This window comes from Schistocerca gregaria, chromosome 1 (assembly GCF_023897955.1).
Source record: "Schistocerca gregaria isolate iqSchGreg1 chromosome 1, iqSchGreg1.2, whole genome shotgun sequence".
Taxonomy (NCBI): Eukaryota; Metazoa; Arthropoda; class Insecta; order Orthoptera; family Acrididae; genus Schistocerca; species Schistocerca gregaria.
In genome coordinates, this window is record NC_064920.1 from 159,215,686 (window position 1) to 159,232,506 (window position 16,821).

The 16,821-nt window shown below is 39.0% G+C and overlaps 1 protein-coding gene across 2 annotated transcripts in view; it reads right to left on the minus strand.

Moving 5' to 3' along the window:
• Positions 1 to 16,821, minus strand: part of LOC126335375 (kinesin-like protein Klp98A) — a 386,747-nt gene that overhangs the window by 110,540 nt on the left and 259,386 nt on the right. For both annotated transcript variants that reach the window (XM_049998589.1, XM_049998598.1), the window contains exons 9-10: positions 9,879 to 10,115; positions 3,850 to 4,039 (exon numbers count right to left, since the gene is read on the minus strand). In XM_049998589.1, coding sequence (XP_049854546.1) covers positions 3,850 to 4,039; positions 9,879 to 10,115 — 427 coding nt within the window. The remainder of the gene's footprint in view (positions 1 to 3,849; positions 4,040 to 9,878; positions 10,116 to 16,821) is intronic.

A 16,821-nucleotide genomic window follows, 5' to 3' on the forward strand; every position in this document is an offset into this window, starting at 1 on the left:
ATACCACTGTGGGGGTATATGCTATGGTAGCCCTCCACTCATCCATGAAGAAGGTTTCAGTTTGGAAGAGCTGAGATGCAGTATTTAGTAAGATCATGACACAATGCTTCACATGCCAAACTTTGATCTCCACTACCACTGCTTTGCTACTGCTGTATTTCGTGAATTTCACTCATTGCAACTTTAATTAGTTCATTCTGTGTTCTTGTTTCTTCAAAAGTTTCTCTCTGTCTGCTTGCTGAGTGTCTCACTTGATTCTCTTCTCTAATTCTCTAATTGCACCATGCACTTACTAATTAGAAATAGAAAGACGTTATTTTTATAAAAAGCTATGGTCCAATACTTGTTAACTAATGTTACCATTTGTTAATAAATATGAAATGTTCGCAAACAAAACCACAAGTTACTATCGTCGAGATTCAAACCAATGATTTCACAGCTACTAGACTTTTAAGTTGGTGACAACTATACTAATAACCTTAAAATAATTTGTAGTTTAACACTGGTTGGAAATCTTCTGGTGTTAAGAGGCGTTTTTATATCTTCTGATACCAGTTCTGTGTTGTATTTTACAGCCTTTGAAAACAATGCAATGTCAAAATGCATAAGGTGTTTTTGGAAATAATAAAAGTGTGGTCAAGACATAAGGAAGTTAATAAAGTGCATTCAAATGGCTGCTTTGTCTCACAGCATTTTCATTAAAATTGCACCTGATACATGCATAGCTTTGTCTGGCATGTTACTTATAAAGGGCAGAGAGAGGAGAGCCAAATACTGAGGGACTTTGTAGGCTACCATTGGAGCTTGATAATAAGTTAACTGTTTATAAGTTGTTACGATGCTCAAGTAATCCATTGCACTTAATTCAGAGTCTTTTGTAGGTCATTGCGACTGCATATGGAATGTGGCTTACATACCAGAATTGTTTTTATAGCTGAAAGGAAAGTAGAATATCACTCCAATCTGGAGTAAATACATTTTATACATGGTAACATATCGTACCACATTTGACTCAATGTTGTCACCTAGTGTACTAAGCTAGATTCATTGATATGTTTTACATTTCTCTTTTGTAAGCAATTTATTTAGATAGTCACAGCCCCCATTTGAAATATACATCACATTACAGAAGTTTTTAAATTTTATTCAGGGTCGCATAAAAAAGAGAATATCACAGATGCAGTGTCATACTTATCAAAGGTGTGAGTTGCCTAAAGTATAGATCCCAAACATTTCATAATCTCTTTAAGATATCAAATTAAGGTTTTTTGGCTAATGATAGTACAGATAAGCATTAATATTTTGCAATAGGTTAGCAATTAAAACTCTATCAACCAGAAGACATGTGCAGCTACTTTTAAATGAGATGATTAATATTTTTCTAACATCTGATATAAGAAATGAAAAGTACTGTGATGTTACAGATCCTAAAAATTACTATAAAAACACTGCAGAGGAAGTTAACTGCTGTCATGACATTTCCAATAAATTTTGTGCAGATGGTACCCCACAGCTCATACATATTTCAAAAAATCACATTTCACAACTATATAGAGCTGCTGACGGGATAAACCTTTATCAACTATCACATTTGATAAACAGAACATAAAAATCTTTACATCAGCCTGTATTGTAATATTCTTAATGTGGAATAAAAATAAAAATCCATGCTGCTTCACTGAAATTGTCATCAATAATAAAATACATTAACACAGACAACAGCATTTTGCTATTGACAGCCACCTTCATCTGTAGCTGTAGGGAGTTCTGAAATCTTACTTTTATGAAATGCTAGTATCAACTGGAAGAGTTAGTGTATTGCTTCTCCTATATGAAAATATGTCAGTTGGGTTCATAGAAAGTTCATGTCATATTAAATCTGTGTGTCATATTGGGAATCAAATCCAGAACCTTCCATTTCAAGGCCAGTGCTGTTACTGACTAATTTATCCAGGCATGGTTCATGGTATATCCTCACAGCTTCAACTATGCCAGTACCCCACTAAATCTATGAGGACAATTCATGTCTTGAGACCTGAGTTTCTGCTGGCATATACAACTTTCAAATAACTTCCAGGAATTCAGCCAGGTAACACTTTCAGTGACCGCCGATATTTCAGCGGGAGAACACCCCACCATCTTCATTAGCAGTTTGCCTTGAAAATGGTGGGGTGTTCTCCCGCCGAAATATCGGCGGTCACTGAAAGTGTTACCTGGCTGAATCCAATAAGTTTTTTTAAATTTATGACTTGCTGAATAGTATGGAAGAATATTACCCTTGAAAGCCAAGGTCCTGCATTCAAGTCACGACCTGGAACACAGGTTTTACCTGTCATGGCATTTCAAACCAATGCACACACTGCTACAGACAGAAATATTCATTCTGTGTTCATACATAACTTTATGCTGTTTAAAGTAATTAAAATAAGCAACTATGATGAAGAAATGAATGAAAAGACTTTTCTGCAGTGGTTGGAGGACTCCCCATTATAAAGATACACTAAGTGTAATGAACAATGTCTGCTATCATTCAGTAGTCTTTGACAAGGCACCTACAGTTACCTCCAGGCAACAGAATGTTGCCAGCTGTACAAAGGGGTGATTTATTGCAGATCCTGACTTAGAATAAACCACTGTAATAACATTAAGATGTAGATGAACTTGATAAAAAATATAGCCATACCCTTTTGAGACTGTCACCATATCACTGCCATTTTACTTGTGGGGAGTTTAGACGGACAGGTGTAAAAGACAATAAGAATGTACATTGAAAGAAATACAACATTTTACTAGGAATGCAGCAAGCAAAATTTATCAAGAGAGTTGCACGGTGCCATGGGTGGAATAAAGGAGCAAATAATTACAGCGAGGGGGAATGAATGTGTAATGAAAACTAACAATGAGTAACCCATTATTTTCTTGATAGTAGGAGCAGTTGTAGTGACCCTACAGGCAGCAGGGCAAAAGATTCACAATGTAATTTACAAGCATACATTGGTGATATAGTCTATTGTACTAAGACTTCAGTTATGTTCGGGTCTCACAATCATTTTTCTGCTTTTAAAGATAACTTTGAACTAGCAACGTTCACTAAGTATCACTGGACACTCATCTTATGAGTGCTATTCACCTTTTAACATGTGGTTAGCTTCTGCTGCTACTACTGTCACCACCATTACTGCCCTCCTCACACCTGACAAAAAAGCCAACGACAACAATCTGTAAGCAGATGTTTTCTTGGAGCTTAAAAGAAAACATCTACTTTTTTAATGTGTAGTGTGTGCTCAACTATCAATCCCATCAGCAACTGTCATGCTGCATACCAGCCAGCAACAAAGTTTCCAGTCACTACCGTTTGTCAATCACAATGTTATTTTATTTGAGGTCTAGGGACCATGTAGGATGATCTGGTACTACATTAATTATATAAATAAATAACTCAAGCAGCTGACATAAGAAGCAATACAAGTAGGCAAATGCTGAAATTTGGCTTCTTCGGCCTAGTAAATATGTGATATGCCCAAGCATTGCATTTCCAATTACCATTATATTGATGAAGACAACACACAGATTTTGATTCTAAATTAATAATTTTGGGATTTGTTGGTCAAGAAAGCAGTGATAACATAATCAGGATAGCATATAACTTTATTACCTGGTGAGAAGGTTTGTATCTGGACAATATGTAGTATTCATTTCTATCTTTGTTCGAAGAGGAGTTGTATATTGGGCCTTTGTCAAATACTAGACTAAAATTTTAACACAGTGTAATGATATATAAAAGTGAGCTAAGTCCAAGATTAACAAATGATTGCTGAATGAAAGCAAGAAAGAGGCAATTTATCTCACCCTGCGACAGTCTAGTTGGTTTGTCAACCAGAACTGTGTTGACCCAGCACTGCGCTGAATGCTTTGGAATGAGAGTAGCTACACCATCCTTCAACTGAACACTGCAGTGTTCTGCTTCAACCCCAACTCCATCCAGAACAATATCTTGCTGCGTGGGTGCATCCTCCGTACCAATTAATGTCTCACCCTCCTACAAAATAATTATTATTTCTGTTTCATGACTATACACTTATAGATTGGATAGAATAAAGGCAACTGTGTGATGAAACACTGTTAAAGCAACTACTTGGAGCAAAATACTTCAAGACAACTCCTCCAAGTTTCTTTCTTAACATTATTGCATTTGCTTAATTGCTCATTGTTATGAGTAAGAATCAACTGTGAACTTGTGAAACAAACCACAAACTGATTTAAGACTAAACATAAAATCAAGTTAGGTAGAGTGAATAGATTTCAAGTAGTCATTCACAACTGTCTCCACTCAATCTATTGTGCAAAAATCTTATAGCAATAAAACATTGCTAATACTGTATGCTATAAATGCTGCCTCAGCTAAATCTCTCTACTAAGATAAATTAGTTCATCATCATATGACACTCAGTCATATGAGCCTAACTCATGAGCCACCCAGTAAGAGGGCCCTCTTTATGCAAGCAGATTCTAAATCATCTGCTTTGTTCATGTTCACCGATATTGTCTTGACTGTAAGCAACAATAGAAGAGAGATATCCTCCTCATTTTTCTTGAATCTTATCACCATATCCAGATACTTCTAATAATTTCCGGGTATGCAGCCGGATCCCGTCGACATTCTGCCACGATATTTCGGCCCAGAGACATCCGACCATCATCAGGTGAGTACACAACTACTGAAGAGCCCAAGGTGCAGTCGCGGTATTTATGCCGATTCTCTCGCACGTGTTGACATGCGCGGCATAGCCGAGTTGTACATGCTGCCCTCAGTGGTGAAAGTAAAAGATCATCTAGTCATTTAGTATCGAATGACGCTGTCTATTCCGCTGTGAATGTATAATTTTAATAACAGGATTCCAATTTTTATCCAGTTGAAAGCCGTTGTCACGATTTATAAGATTATCGGCAAGAAGTATTTCCACTGATTCCTTGATTACGGAATCCCAAAATCCGGAAACCGGAGCTAAAATTTTTGTTCCATTGTATTCCATTGAATGTCCCAATGAAATACAGTGCTCTGCTACTGCCGATTTTGACGGTTGCCGCAGACGGGTGTATCTTTCATGTTCTGTATATCGTTCATGGACAGTTCTTGTCGTCTGGCCAATATATGCAGAGCCACATTCACAGGGAATTTTGTAGATGCCTGCTTTCTTCAGTTGTAAATCGTCTTTAACGGATCCAACCAGGGCCCGGTTCTTTGCTGGTGTACGGAAGATAACCTTGATTTTATTCTTCCTCAGTAATCGGCCTATTTTCGACGACACATTCCCGGCGTATGGAAGAAACACAGTTGATTTAAAGTCGTCATCAGCGTCCTCAGTGCGCTGCTTCTTGTTATGACAGTTGCGCATGGCCTTTCTTATTTGGCGTGAAGTGTAGCCATTCTCTTTAAAAACCTTCTCCAAGTGTTCTAATTCTGCGTGGAGGTTTTCATCGTCCGATATTACATGCGCTCGATGTATTAAAGTACTGAGAACACCGGCTGTTTGTGCTGGGTGGGGGCAGCTTGACGCCTGGAGATACAGATCTGTGTGAGTCGGTTTCCTGTACACAGAATGTCCTAATGACCTATCATTTTTACGGCATACTAGCACGTCTAGAAATGGTAAAGTGCCATCTTTTTCAATCTCCATCGTGAATTTGATGTTCTCATGTAAAGAGTTTAAATGATGAAGGAATTGCTCCAGTTCCTGTCTGCCATGAGGCCATACAACAAAAGTATCATCTACGTACCGCCAGAAGACCGTAGGCTTTAAGACAGCAGACTCAAGTGCTTTCTCCTCAAAGTCCTCCATAAAGAGATTAGCTACCACAGGGGACAAAGGGCTCCCCATGGCGACTCCGTCTGTTTGTTCAAAGAATTCGTCATTGAATAAAAAGTACGTTGAGGAGAGTATATGTTCAAACAAGGCCGTCATTTCTGCACTGAATAAGTTACCAATAAGATGTAACGATTCCATTAAAGGCACTTTGGTAAATAGTGAGACCACATCAAAGCTGACTAATAAATCCGAGCTGCTAAGCTTAACTTCCTTCAAACGACTGACAAAATCCTCGGAATTACGTATATGGTGGCAACACTTACCCACATACGGCTTTAGTAGTGAGGCCAGATATTTTGCTGTAGAATAGGTGGCAGCACCAATATTACTCACTATTAATCGTAGTGGGGCACCATCCTTGTGTATCTTGGGAAGACCGTAGAGTCTTGGTGGTACTGCACTGTGTGGTCTCAATCTCTTGATAACTTGTTCAGGTAGAGAACAGTCGTTCAAAAGGGTAGCAGTTTTCCTTGATATTCGGCTTGTTGGGTCCTTTTCAATTCTTCGGTACGTGGAATCATTTAGCTGACAATATATCTTCTCGTTGTAGGCTTCCCTTGTCAGAAGAACTGTGGCGTTATCCTTATCCGCAGGCAGTACGACTGTGCTAGTATCTTCTCTGAGGCTGCGGAGAGCAGCTCTTTCAGCTGGTGAGATGTTACTCCGTTGTGGCGCACATTTCAACAATGTTCAGCAAGATTCACGTCGAATTTAATCTGCATTATCTGCAGGGAGACGTCTAATGGCTTCCTCAATGGAACTGATGAAATCCGTTAAAGGCAGTGAAGCAGGAGTAGGGGTGAAGTTTAAACCTTTCGCAAGCACTGACATCGTCGCATCGTCAAACGATTTCTCTGTAAGGTTCACCACGGATTGTCCAGAGATAGCTTCTTGCGGTTTTCGTGTTACGAGTTGGCTAAACTTCGCACTTTGCCTGTTCGTACTGTTCCAGTGTGCCCAGTCTGCCTTGGCCCAAGTTACACCGTCAATCCAGTCCCAGCTAAGGGAAGAACATCTTGCTGCAATCTTCAGATGTAAATAATATAAATTCCTGGCAACAGCGTCTAACTCACGACGCGTATAACGGATTCATTCTCTTAATAAAGACAGACTCGCCTTGAATTTTATATTGTTGGTGGCCACACTATTAATAAAATGAACAACTCTGGCGAAAATTGGAATCAAGTTATTGTTTCTACATTTCTGTAAAAAATTTAGTGAACACAGCAACCTCGCTCTTTTCTCACATAATTTATCCAGTACGTGGATATCCTGAACCATCTCCTCCCCGTAAAGGTATTTGATGTGACTTCTGAAATTTTCGTGGCGTATTTGTTCTTCTAATAATTTCCGGGTATGCAGCCAGATCCCGTCGACATTCTGCCACGATATTTCGGCCCAGAGACGTCCGACCATCATCAGGTGAGTACACAACTACTGAAGAGCCCAGGTGCAGTCGCGGTATTTATGCCGATTCTCGCGCACGTGTTGACATGCGCGGCATAGCCGAATTGTACGTGCTGCCCTCGGTGGTGAAAGTAGAAGATCATCTAGTCATTGAGTATCGAATGACGCTGTCTATTCCGCTGTGAATGTACTGCCTGCGGATAAGGGTAACGCCACAGTTCTTCTGACAAGGGAAGCCTACAACGAGAAGATATATTGTCATCTAAATGATTCCACGTACCGCAGAATTGAAAAGGACCCAACAAGCCGAATATCAAGGAAAACTGCTACCCTTTTGAACGACTGTTCTCTACCTGAACAAGTTATCAAGAGATTGAGACCACACAATGCAGTACCACCAAGACTCTACGGTCTTCCCAAGATACACAAGGATGGTGCCCCACTACGATTAATAGTGAGTAATATTGGTGCTGCCACCTATTCTACAGCAAAATATCTGGCCTCACTACTAAAGCCGTATGTGGGTAAGTGTTGCCACCATATACGTAATTCCGAGGATTTTGTCAGTCGTTTGAAGGAAGTTAAGCTTAGCAGCTCGGATTTATTAGTCAGCTTTGATGTGGTCTCACTATTTACCAAAGTGCCTTTAATGGAATCGTTACATCTTATTGGTAACTTATTCAGTGCAGAAATGACGGCCTTGTTTGAACATATACTCTCCTCAACGTACTTTTTATTCAATGACGAATTCTTTGAACAAACAGACGGCGTCGCCATGGGGAGCCCTTTGTCCCCTGTGGTAGCTAATCTCTTTATGGAGGACTTTGAGGAGAAAGCACTTGAGTCTGCTGTCTTAAAGCCTACGGTCTTCTGGCGGTACGTAGATGATACTTTTGTTGTATGGCCTCATGGCAGACAGGAACTGGAGCAATTCCTTCATCATTTAAACTCTTTACATGAGAACATCAAATTCACGATGGAGATTGAAAAAGATGGCACTTTACCATTTCTAGACGTGCTAGTATGCCGTAAAAATGATAGGTCATTAGGACATTCTGTGTACAGGAAACCGACTCACACAGATCTGTATCTCCAGGCGTCAAGCTGCCCCCACCCAGCACAAACAGCCGGTGTTCTCAGTACTTTAATACATCGAGTGCATGTAATATCGGACGATGAAAACCTCCACGCAGAATTAGAACACTTGGAGAAGGTTTTTAAAGAGAATGGCTACACTTCACGCCAAATAAGAAAGGCCATGCGCAACTGTCATAACAAGAAGCAGCGCACTGAGGACGCTGATGACGACTTTAAATCAACTGTGTTTCTTCCATACGCCGGGAATGTGTCGTCGAAAATAGGCCGATTACTGAGGAAGAATAAAATCAAGGTTATCTTCCGTACACCAGCAAAGAACCGGGCCCTGGTTGGATCCGTTAAAGACGATTTACAACTGAAGAAAGCAGGCATCTACAAAATTCCCTGTGAATGTGGCTCTGCATATATTGGCCAGACGACAAGAACTGTCCATGAACGATATACAGAACATGAAAGATACACCCGTCTGCGGCAACCGTCAAAATCGGCAGTAGCAGAGCACTGTATTTCATTGGGACATTCAATGGAATACAATGGAACAAAAATTTTAGCTCCGGTTTCCGGATTTTGGGATTCCGTAATCAAGGAATCAGTGGAAATACTTCTTGCCGATAATCTTATAAATCGTGACAACGGCTTTCAACTGGATAAAAATTGGAATCCTGTTATTAAAATTATACATTCACAGCGGAATAGACAGCGTCATTCGATACTCAATGACCAGATGATCTTTTACTTTCACCACCGAGGGCAGCATGTACAACTCGGCTATGCCGCGCATGTCAACACGTGCGAGAGAATCGGCATAAATACTGCGACTGCACCTGGGCTCTTCAGTAGTTGTGTACTCACCTGATGATGGCCGGACGTCTCTGGGCCGAAATATCGTGGCAGAATGTCGACGTGATCCGGCTCCATACCCGGAAATTATTAGAAGAACAAATACGCCGGGAAAATTTCAGAAGTCACATATCCAGATACGTTTTATTCCATCTCTTACACAAACATTCACCTTCTTTTAAGTAAATCACATTCCAGTATTGTACGCGACCACTATCCACAGGCTGGCCAATATACTATGTGTGATATGGTATAACTGAAGAAAAATGTGGGGGGAAATATCAGCATTAAAAGTAATTGGGCTAACAACAAGAGCTGAACTGTTCATTCAATGAATAACAGCAAACTGACGTGACTGGCATGCTAAAAATCATTTTACTTGGAAAGTGTGTGGACTTTTGAATGTTCACATTTAGATACATTACACACCCACCACCCCCTTCTTCCTCACAGTCATAAATATATTTTAATTTTCTAGTATGTATTATGGTTGATAGCATAATGTAAGTAAAAAGAATAATACAGAACAAAATGATCACTTTTGAATTTGCACAATACTTTCCTTTGGGAAGACATAAACAGAAATACATATTAAACCAAAGTTATTTCCTCATTCTCACTATATACATCACTCGTTACTGAACAACATGTCTCTATTTTACTGACCTTTAGGTGATACAATGTGACACCTGTGCTAAGAACATTATCATCAATGCCAACAAGATGAGGCATATCAGAATCAAGGACAACTCCCAGACCAGACTTTCTTAAACCAAGTGCTTTCTGCTCTTGAAGGATCTTTTGCGTTTCACGCCATTTTTCCGCCCATTCTTCTGTCAGCACCTTCTCCTGTACTTCTTTTTGGTGAAGCTGTGCTAATACCTGTGGTTGCGATTCAGTTGTCTGAAAATAATAATGTATGCTTTTATTAAAACAAGCTACAGCAAAAAAAATGTCTACTTTATACACATTAATATTTTTAAAGGAGTAAGAAATATTAGTTCCACTGTACTTTTAAGGGTGCCATAAAAATAAATCTGGGTATCACATTCATAATCTTCATGGGACATGGGTAGACTGACTCAAATAAAATACCTGCTAAGTGATGGCAAGAAAAAACACATATAAAGAATGTGGAAATGTGCAAGCTTCTGTAGCCATTAGCTCCTTCTGCAGAAGGGGTGAACGGAAATGAAGATGGATGAAGGAAGACAAATGTTGAGGTTTACAAAATTGGAAGAATTAGGGAAAAGTCACCCAGAACACTGGGTCAGGTGAGACTTACTGGAGGGGATGAGAAGGGAAGATTGACTGTTGCTGCATTCACTGAACAAGATTTGAAAACCAGAGAACTTAAAAGTGAAAGATATGGTAATAAGCAAGACTGAAATTACTGATAAAACATCATGAAAGTGTAATAAAAGTGGAAAGCTAATACACAAATTTAAAAAATACCAAATTTATTTAAAAAATTAAACTGGAGGAAAGAAAAGGAATAGTGTTGTGTATCAGGCTTAAGGGTACACAACAAACACAGCAAAACACAGGCCTAGTGCCTCTCAGTTCCTAGCAGCTGCCTCCATATGGCTCTTACCACATCAGACCATTTTCTGCTTCTGCACCATGACCTGCTGCGCATTGTATTCATCTATTGATACTGCAGACACCCACCAAAGGGAGCACTGTCAACTGTGGACTACATTACTTCTGGCTTATACTGGCAGACAAGGACATTCTTCAGCCTAAAGGCATGAAAAACTATGCGCCAAGGATGCACAGTTACAGTCTGGAAGTTGGAAAGTTCAGTTCTGTGCCTGCAGTCACCTCATTACAGTTCTCAGAGACTACAGTCCGATTTAACAGTCCTACTTAGGGAGTAACAGTACAAATAAAGAGTACTGGTGATTAAAATGCAGCATGAGCAGCAAGGCTCCCAACACAATTTTCTGGAGTGCATCCAAAGTTACTTCTACACCTAATGATGATTCTCCATACAAGATTACCTGGTGCATCCTTCCTACCAAAAAGTCCTCAGTCCAGTAATAAATTTCGTTTGATACATCAGATAGCTGTTCTTTTGACAATAAGCTTAGATGTGGTACTGAGTCACATGCTTTTTGGAAATCATGAAATACTGCATCTGCTGACTGCCTTGATCCAAAGCTTTCAGTATGTCATGTGAGAAAAGTTTGAGCTGAGCTACACATGATCGATGTTTTCGGAAAATATGCTGGTTGGCATGGAGGAGGTCATTCTGTTCAAGATACCTTATTACATTTGAGCTCAGAATTTGTTCAAAGATTCTACAACAAATTGTTGTCACGGATATTATGTGGTAGTTTTGTGGATCACCTCTACTACCCTTCTTGTAAACGTGCACAATCTGTGTTTTCTTCCAACTACAAGGCACAGTTTTTTGTTCATGGGATCTGTGACAGATTACAATTAGGAAAGGTACTAAATAAGCTGCAAAGTCAGCATAGAGTCTGATAGGGATTTCGTTAGACCCTAGAGCTTTGTTCAATTTTAACAATTTCAGCTGTTTCTCAACACCACTGACAGTAACACTATTTCAGTCACCTTTGCAGTGGTACAAGGATTGAAATGAGGCAATTTTCCCAGGTTTTCTTTTACGCAGGAACATTTGAAAATGGAGTTGAGCATTTCAACTTTTGCTTTGCTACCCTCAGTTTCAGTTCCTGCCTCATTCCTGAGTGCCTGAACACTAATTTTGGTGCCACTAACAGCCTTCACAAACGAAACGAATTTCTTTGGGTTTTGTGGAATATTAGCTGACTATACTCTGCTATGGTAGTCTCTGAAGGCTTCATGCATTGCTCTTTTCACAGCTAAACATGTTTCATTCAGTATCTCTCTATCTATAATCCTATGGATTGTTTTAAACTTGTTATGCAGTAGTCTGTTTCTTCAGAAGTTTCTTTTTAGTGACTGTATACCATGGAGGTTCCCTCCCATTATGAACAGTCCTACTGGGAACATATCTATGCAGAGCATGACCAACACTCTTTTAATGTTGAGCCGTAGTCCCTCTACATGCTCCTACCCTATGCTGCAAGTTTCAAGTTCCTCATTCAGATATGAAACTACTGCTTTTCAATCTACTTAACTGAACATATATTTTTTTCTACTTGTTAAAGACGTCCATTGTACTTTGGTTATCACTGTTGCCACAACCACGTCACGGTCACCGATACTAGTTTTGATGTTGACATCCTCAAAGAGGTCAGATCTATTTGTTACCATTAGATCCAATCCATTTCCATCATGGACTGGGGTTCTCAACTATCTGTTCTAGGTAATGTATAGAGAAGGCATTTAGTAACTTTTCACATGATTTCTTCTCACACCAACCAATAACAAACTTTCCCAATTGAAAGTGCCCCACTTGTGACAGGATACTTTCCGGGACTGGATCAGACTCTGAATGTGGCTCTCCAGCAGGGATACGACTTCCTCAAATCCTGCCCTGAAATGAGATCCATCCTTCATGAAATCCTCCCCACTCCACCATGAGTGTCTTTCCGCCATCCACCTAACCTTCGTAACCTCTTAGTTCATCCCTGCGAAATCCCCAAATCACCCTCTCTACCCTCTGGCTCCTACCCTTGTAACCGCCCCCAGTGTAAAACCTGTCCCATGCACCCTCCCACCACCACCTACTCCAGTCCTGTAACCCAGAAGGTGTACACGATCACATGCAGAGCCATGTGTGAAAGCACCCACGTGATTTACCAACTGACCTGCCTACACTGTGAAGCTTTCTATGTGGGAATGACCAGCAACAAACTGTCCATTCCCATGAATGGACACGGGCAGACAGTGTTTGTTGGTAATGAGGATCACCCCATGGCTAAACATGCCTTAGTGCACGGCCAGCACATCTTGGCACAGTGTTACACCGTCCGAATTATCTGGATACTTCCCACAACACCAACCTGTCAGAACTCCGGAGATAGGAATTTGCCCTTCAGTATATCCTCTCTTCTCGATATCCACCAGGCCTCAACCTCCACTAATTTCAAGTTGCCGCCGCTCGTACCTCACCTACCTTTCAACAACTTCTTTGCCTCTGTACTTCCGCCTCGACTGACATCTCTGCCTGAACTCTTTGCCTTTACAAATGCCTGCTTGTGTCTGTGTATGTGCGGATGGAGATGTGTGTGTGTGTGTGTGTGTGTGTGTGTGTGTGTGTGTGTGTGCGCGCGCGCGAGTGTACACCTGTCCTTTTTTCCCCCTAAGGTAAGTCTTTCTGCTCCCAGGATTGGAATGACTCCTTACCCTCTCCCTTAAAACCTACATCCTTTCGTCTTTCCCTCTCCTTCCCTCTTTCCTGAAGAAGCAACCATCGGTTGCGAAAGCTAGAAATTATGTGTGTGTGTTTTATTTATTGTACCTGTGTACCGGCACTTTCCCGCTTGGTAAGTCTTGGAATCTTTGTTTTTTACATTTTACACACATCATCTTTTTACATAACACATAAATACATAAACTTCTTACTGATCACAAGATTTCAGTAATAATCATTAAATAGTTTACATTCAAGAATTAATTATACAGTTTTACACACTTAGTAAATGATAGGTAAATTATTTCATTGTTTACACATTCCTTCCAAATTACTTGCAAGATATTCTTCAATTGAGTAGTATGCTTTATTTTTAAACCATGTGTCTAATACCTCCTTAAATTTAAAGATGGTGAGGGTTTTGACTGATTGTGGCAGTTTACTATATAACTTTAGACATGGGTGTTTGTGACTGTTGTGTGTCAGTGACAGCCTAGAATACAGTATATCAAGCATGCAGTTGTTTCTGGTGCTGTGCAAATGTAAATTCACTCTCTGCATAGGTTGTTGTATATTTTCTTATATGTATATTAAGCAGTTGTACATATAGAGACTTGGGAGGGTCATTAAGTTTAATAGGCTGGAGTGCCCCTTACTGGTTTCTCTTGGACCCAATCCTTGTAAATTTAAATAATAAACTAGGATTAGATACCCTATTTTTTAAATGTTAATTACATTTACCAGAGTACTATTAGTTAAGGTCTTTAAACCCAAAGAATTTGGCGGTATCTCATTCCATTCAGAGGAATCTACCCCATGACTGATAATACACGATTTATTTGTTTGTATATCTCCATTATCAGAGAATTTTTTTAGAGTTATAATTCTCAAGATTTATAATTATAAAATATTTCAGGTCAAGGTGCAACTTACAGTTAAGAGGAGGTGGGGTGCCTTTTTTTCCATTTGAACACACAGTTTATGCCTGTTGAATTACCCCATAACAGAATCTCGTATTGTAGCTGTGACTGAAAGATCGCATAGTAGCAAAGCATCAATAAACTTTTACTCACAGCATATGGTCATCCCATGAGAGCCTTTGGTCCATCGTTAGTCCCAATAGTTTGACACTGTGATTCTCTTCTTTCCATACCTTCAGATTAAAATAAATTTCCTCAGTTTTTCTGTTGTTTATACGTAACTGGTTAACAATATATGACACCCTACATTTTTTCAATAGGTTTATTCATTTTATGTACCACCTCTTGCATACTCTCACCTGTGAAGCTCATGGTCATATTATCGGTATATAAGACATTTTTGCAGGCTATATACTTTGAAAAGTAGTTAACATAGACAATAAAGAGGAAGGGTCCACAAATGGAGCCCTGTGGAATTCCTCTCTTAATTTTCATTTAGTTCTGACCTTTCATTGTTCACATCCACCAACTGTTGCCTGTTATTTAGATATGATTTAATTTGAGTAAGTATTTTGTCTGCAATACCATAATATTCTATTTTTTTAAAAATTATCTTGTGCGATACTGAATCAAATGCTTTGCTTAAGTCTATGTGTGTTGCACAGGTGGTCAGTTTCCTTTCAAAAGTTCTGTGGATTTCAGTTATCAAGCTTTCAATAGATTTTATGGTTGTCTGATTAGTTCAAAATCCAAACTGGCTGTCATTAAATAATTCATTGCTCTCAAAATACATGTAGATCTGTGCATGTGAACAGCTCTCTATGATTTTGGGCAGTAGGGGGACAACTGATTTTGGCCTATAGCTATCTGGTATCTCTCTGTCAGCCTTTTTGTATATAGGGAGTGTAACCATAGTTTTAAGGCAATCTGGGAAAATGCCATCATCAAGGATTTTATTTGCAAGGTAGAGTAGAGTAGTTCTAATTTCCTTAATCATAACCTTTATTACAAAATTACTGAATCCATGGTAGTCTTCTGTTCTAGAGTTGTTCAGCTTGTTTATGGAGTTATTTACATCTGTAGCAGTTATTTTACTCCAGTTAAATCTTTTTATCTGTTTTATTCCGTGACTGCAAATGAAAAGATTCTGCATCAGTTAAATCGTCACTTTTTGGTACATGGAGATTTACTGAATTTATGAAGTGCTCACTGAGTGTGTTACAATTAAGTTTGTTACTGTTTTCTTCCTTTCCCGTGTTTATCTCATGTTTTAGAATTTAAAATATACTCTTCATTTGCTTTCGTTTTTCCTACTTTAATTTCCGATTTGTATCTTTATCTTAAGTTTATATATCTACTCTTGTTTTCTTGAGTGCCTTCAATTGTGCACTTCAGGATGAGTATAAAGATTCTGATTTCATTGAGGTGTGGAGTTTACCACTTTGTTGTATGTTGTGGTTTACTCATATTGCTGGGGCTATATCTATTAGTAATAATAGGGCAGTTACTGTCTAATATATTTTTTATGTTGGATATGAATGCAGAAAAGCTTTGATTTATATCTTTGTCAATGGTCAGTATTCCAGCTCATTCTATTCTACTCCGTTCTCTGCTCATTGTTTCAATGTTCTCTTCCTTGAGAGCTCTATATGTAGTTAACATCCTAACATCATCAAGTGTTCGATTTTCAATTTTGAGCCATTTGCCATCTTGGTCAGATAGTCCTAATTTGATGGTATCCCACTCTACTTGATTAATACACACATAGCTAATTTACTGCCAATGCATGCCTCCATTCTGGTAGGTTTTTCATTTAAGCAGTAGTAATTCATTGAATTTAAGATATTTAGGATGCGTACCACAGTTTTCCTCTTTTCTCTTACATCTATGTTAATGTCTCCTGTGATTAAATGTTTTATATTGCATGTATTAGCAGATTATTTCAGAGAGTTTTTCTACGAATATCTCCTCATCAGAAGCTGGTGGTCGGTAAACTGTTGCAATAATGAGTTTCTGTGTGTGTATAACCAAGGCAGATGGTTCAAAAAGTCTTTCAACAGACAGGTTTGTGTGGTTTATGATTGAATATCTTTGTTGATATGGTCTACAGTAGCTTGTTGCCAGTTAGCAGCCAAATGGTACAAATAAGCTTATTTCTACACTTGATTTCCTTCAGCAAGTACTGTAGTCCACTGACTTTGTTTCTTACAGATTGTACATTTATATGTAACAAAAGTAGTTCATTTTTGTTGCAAGGTGGTACATTGCTTACATTGGGCTTACATTTGATTATTTATTTTAAGTGTGTTTTTTGTATTGTGTTCTGAAGTTCTTTGTTTTGACCAAGTCTGACACATTTCAGACTTGGTCAGCCTTACACATT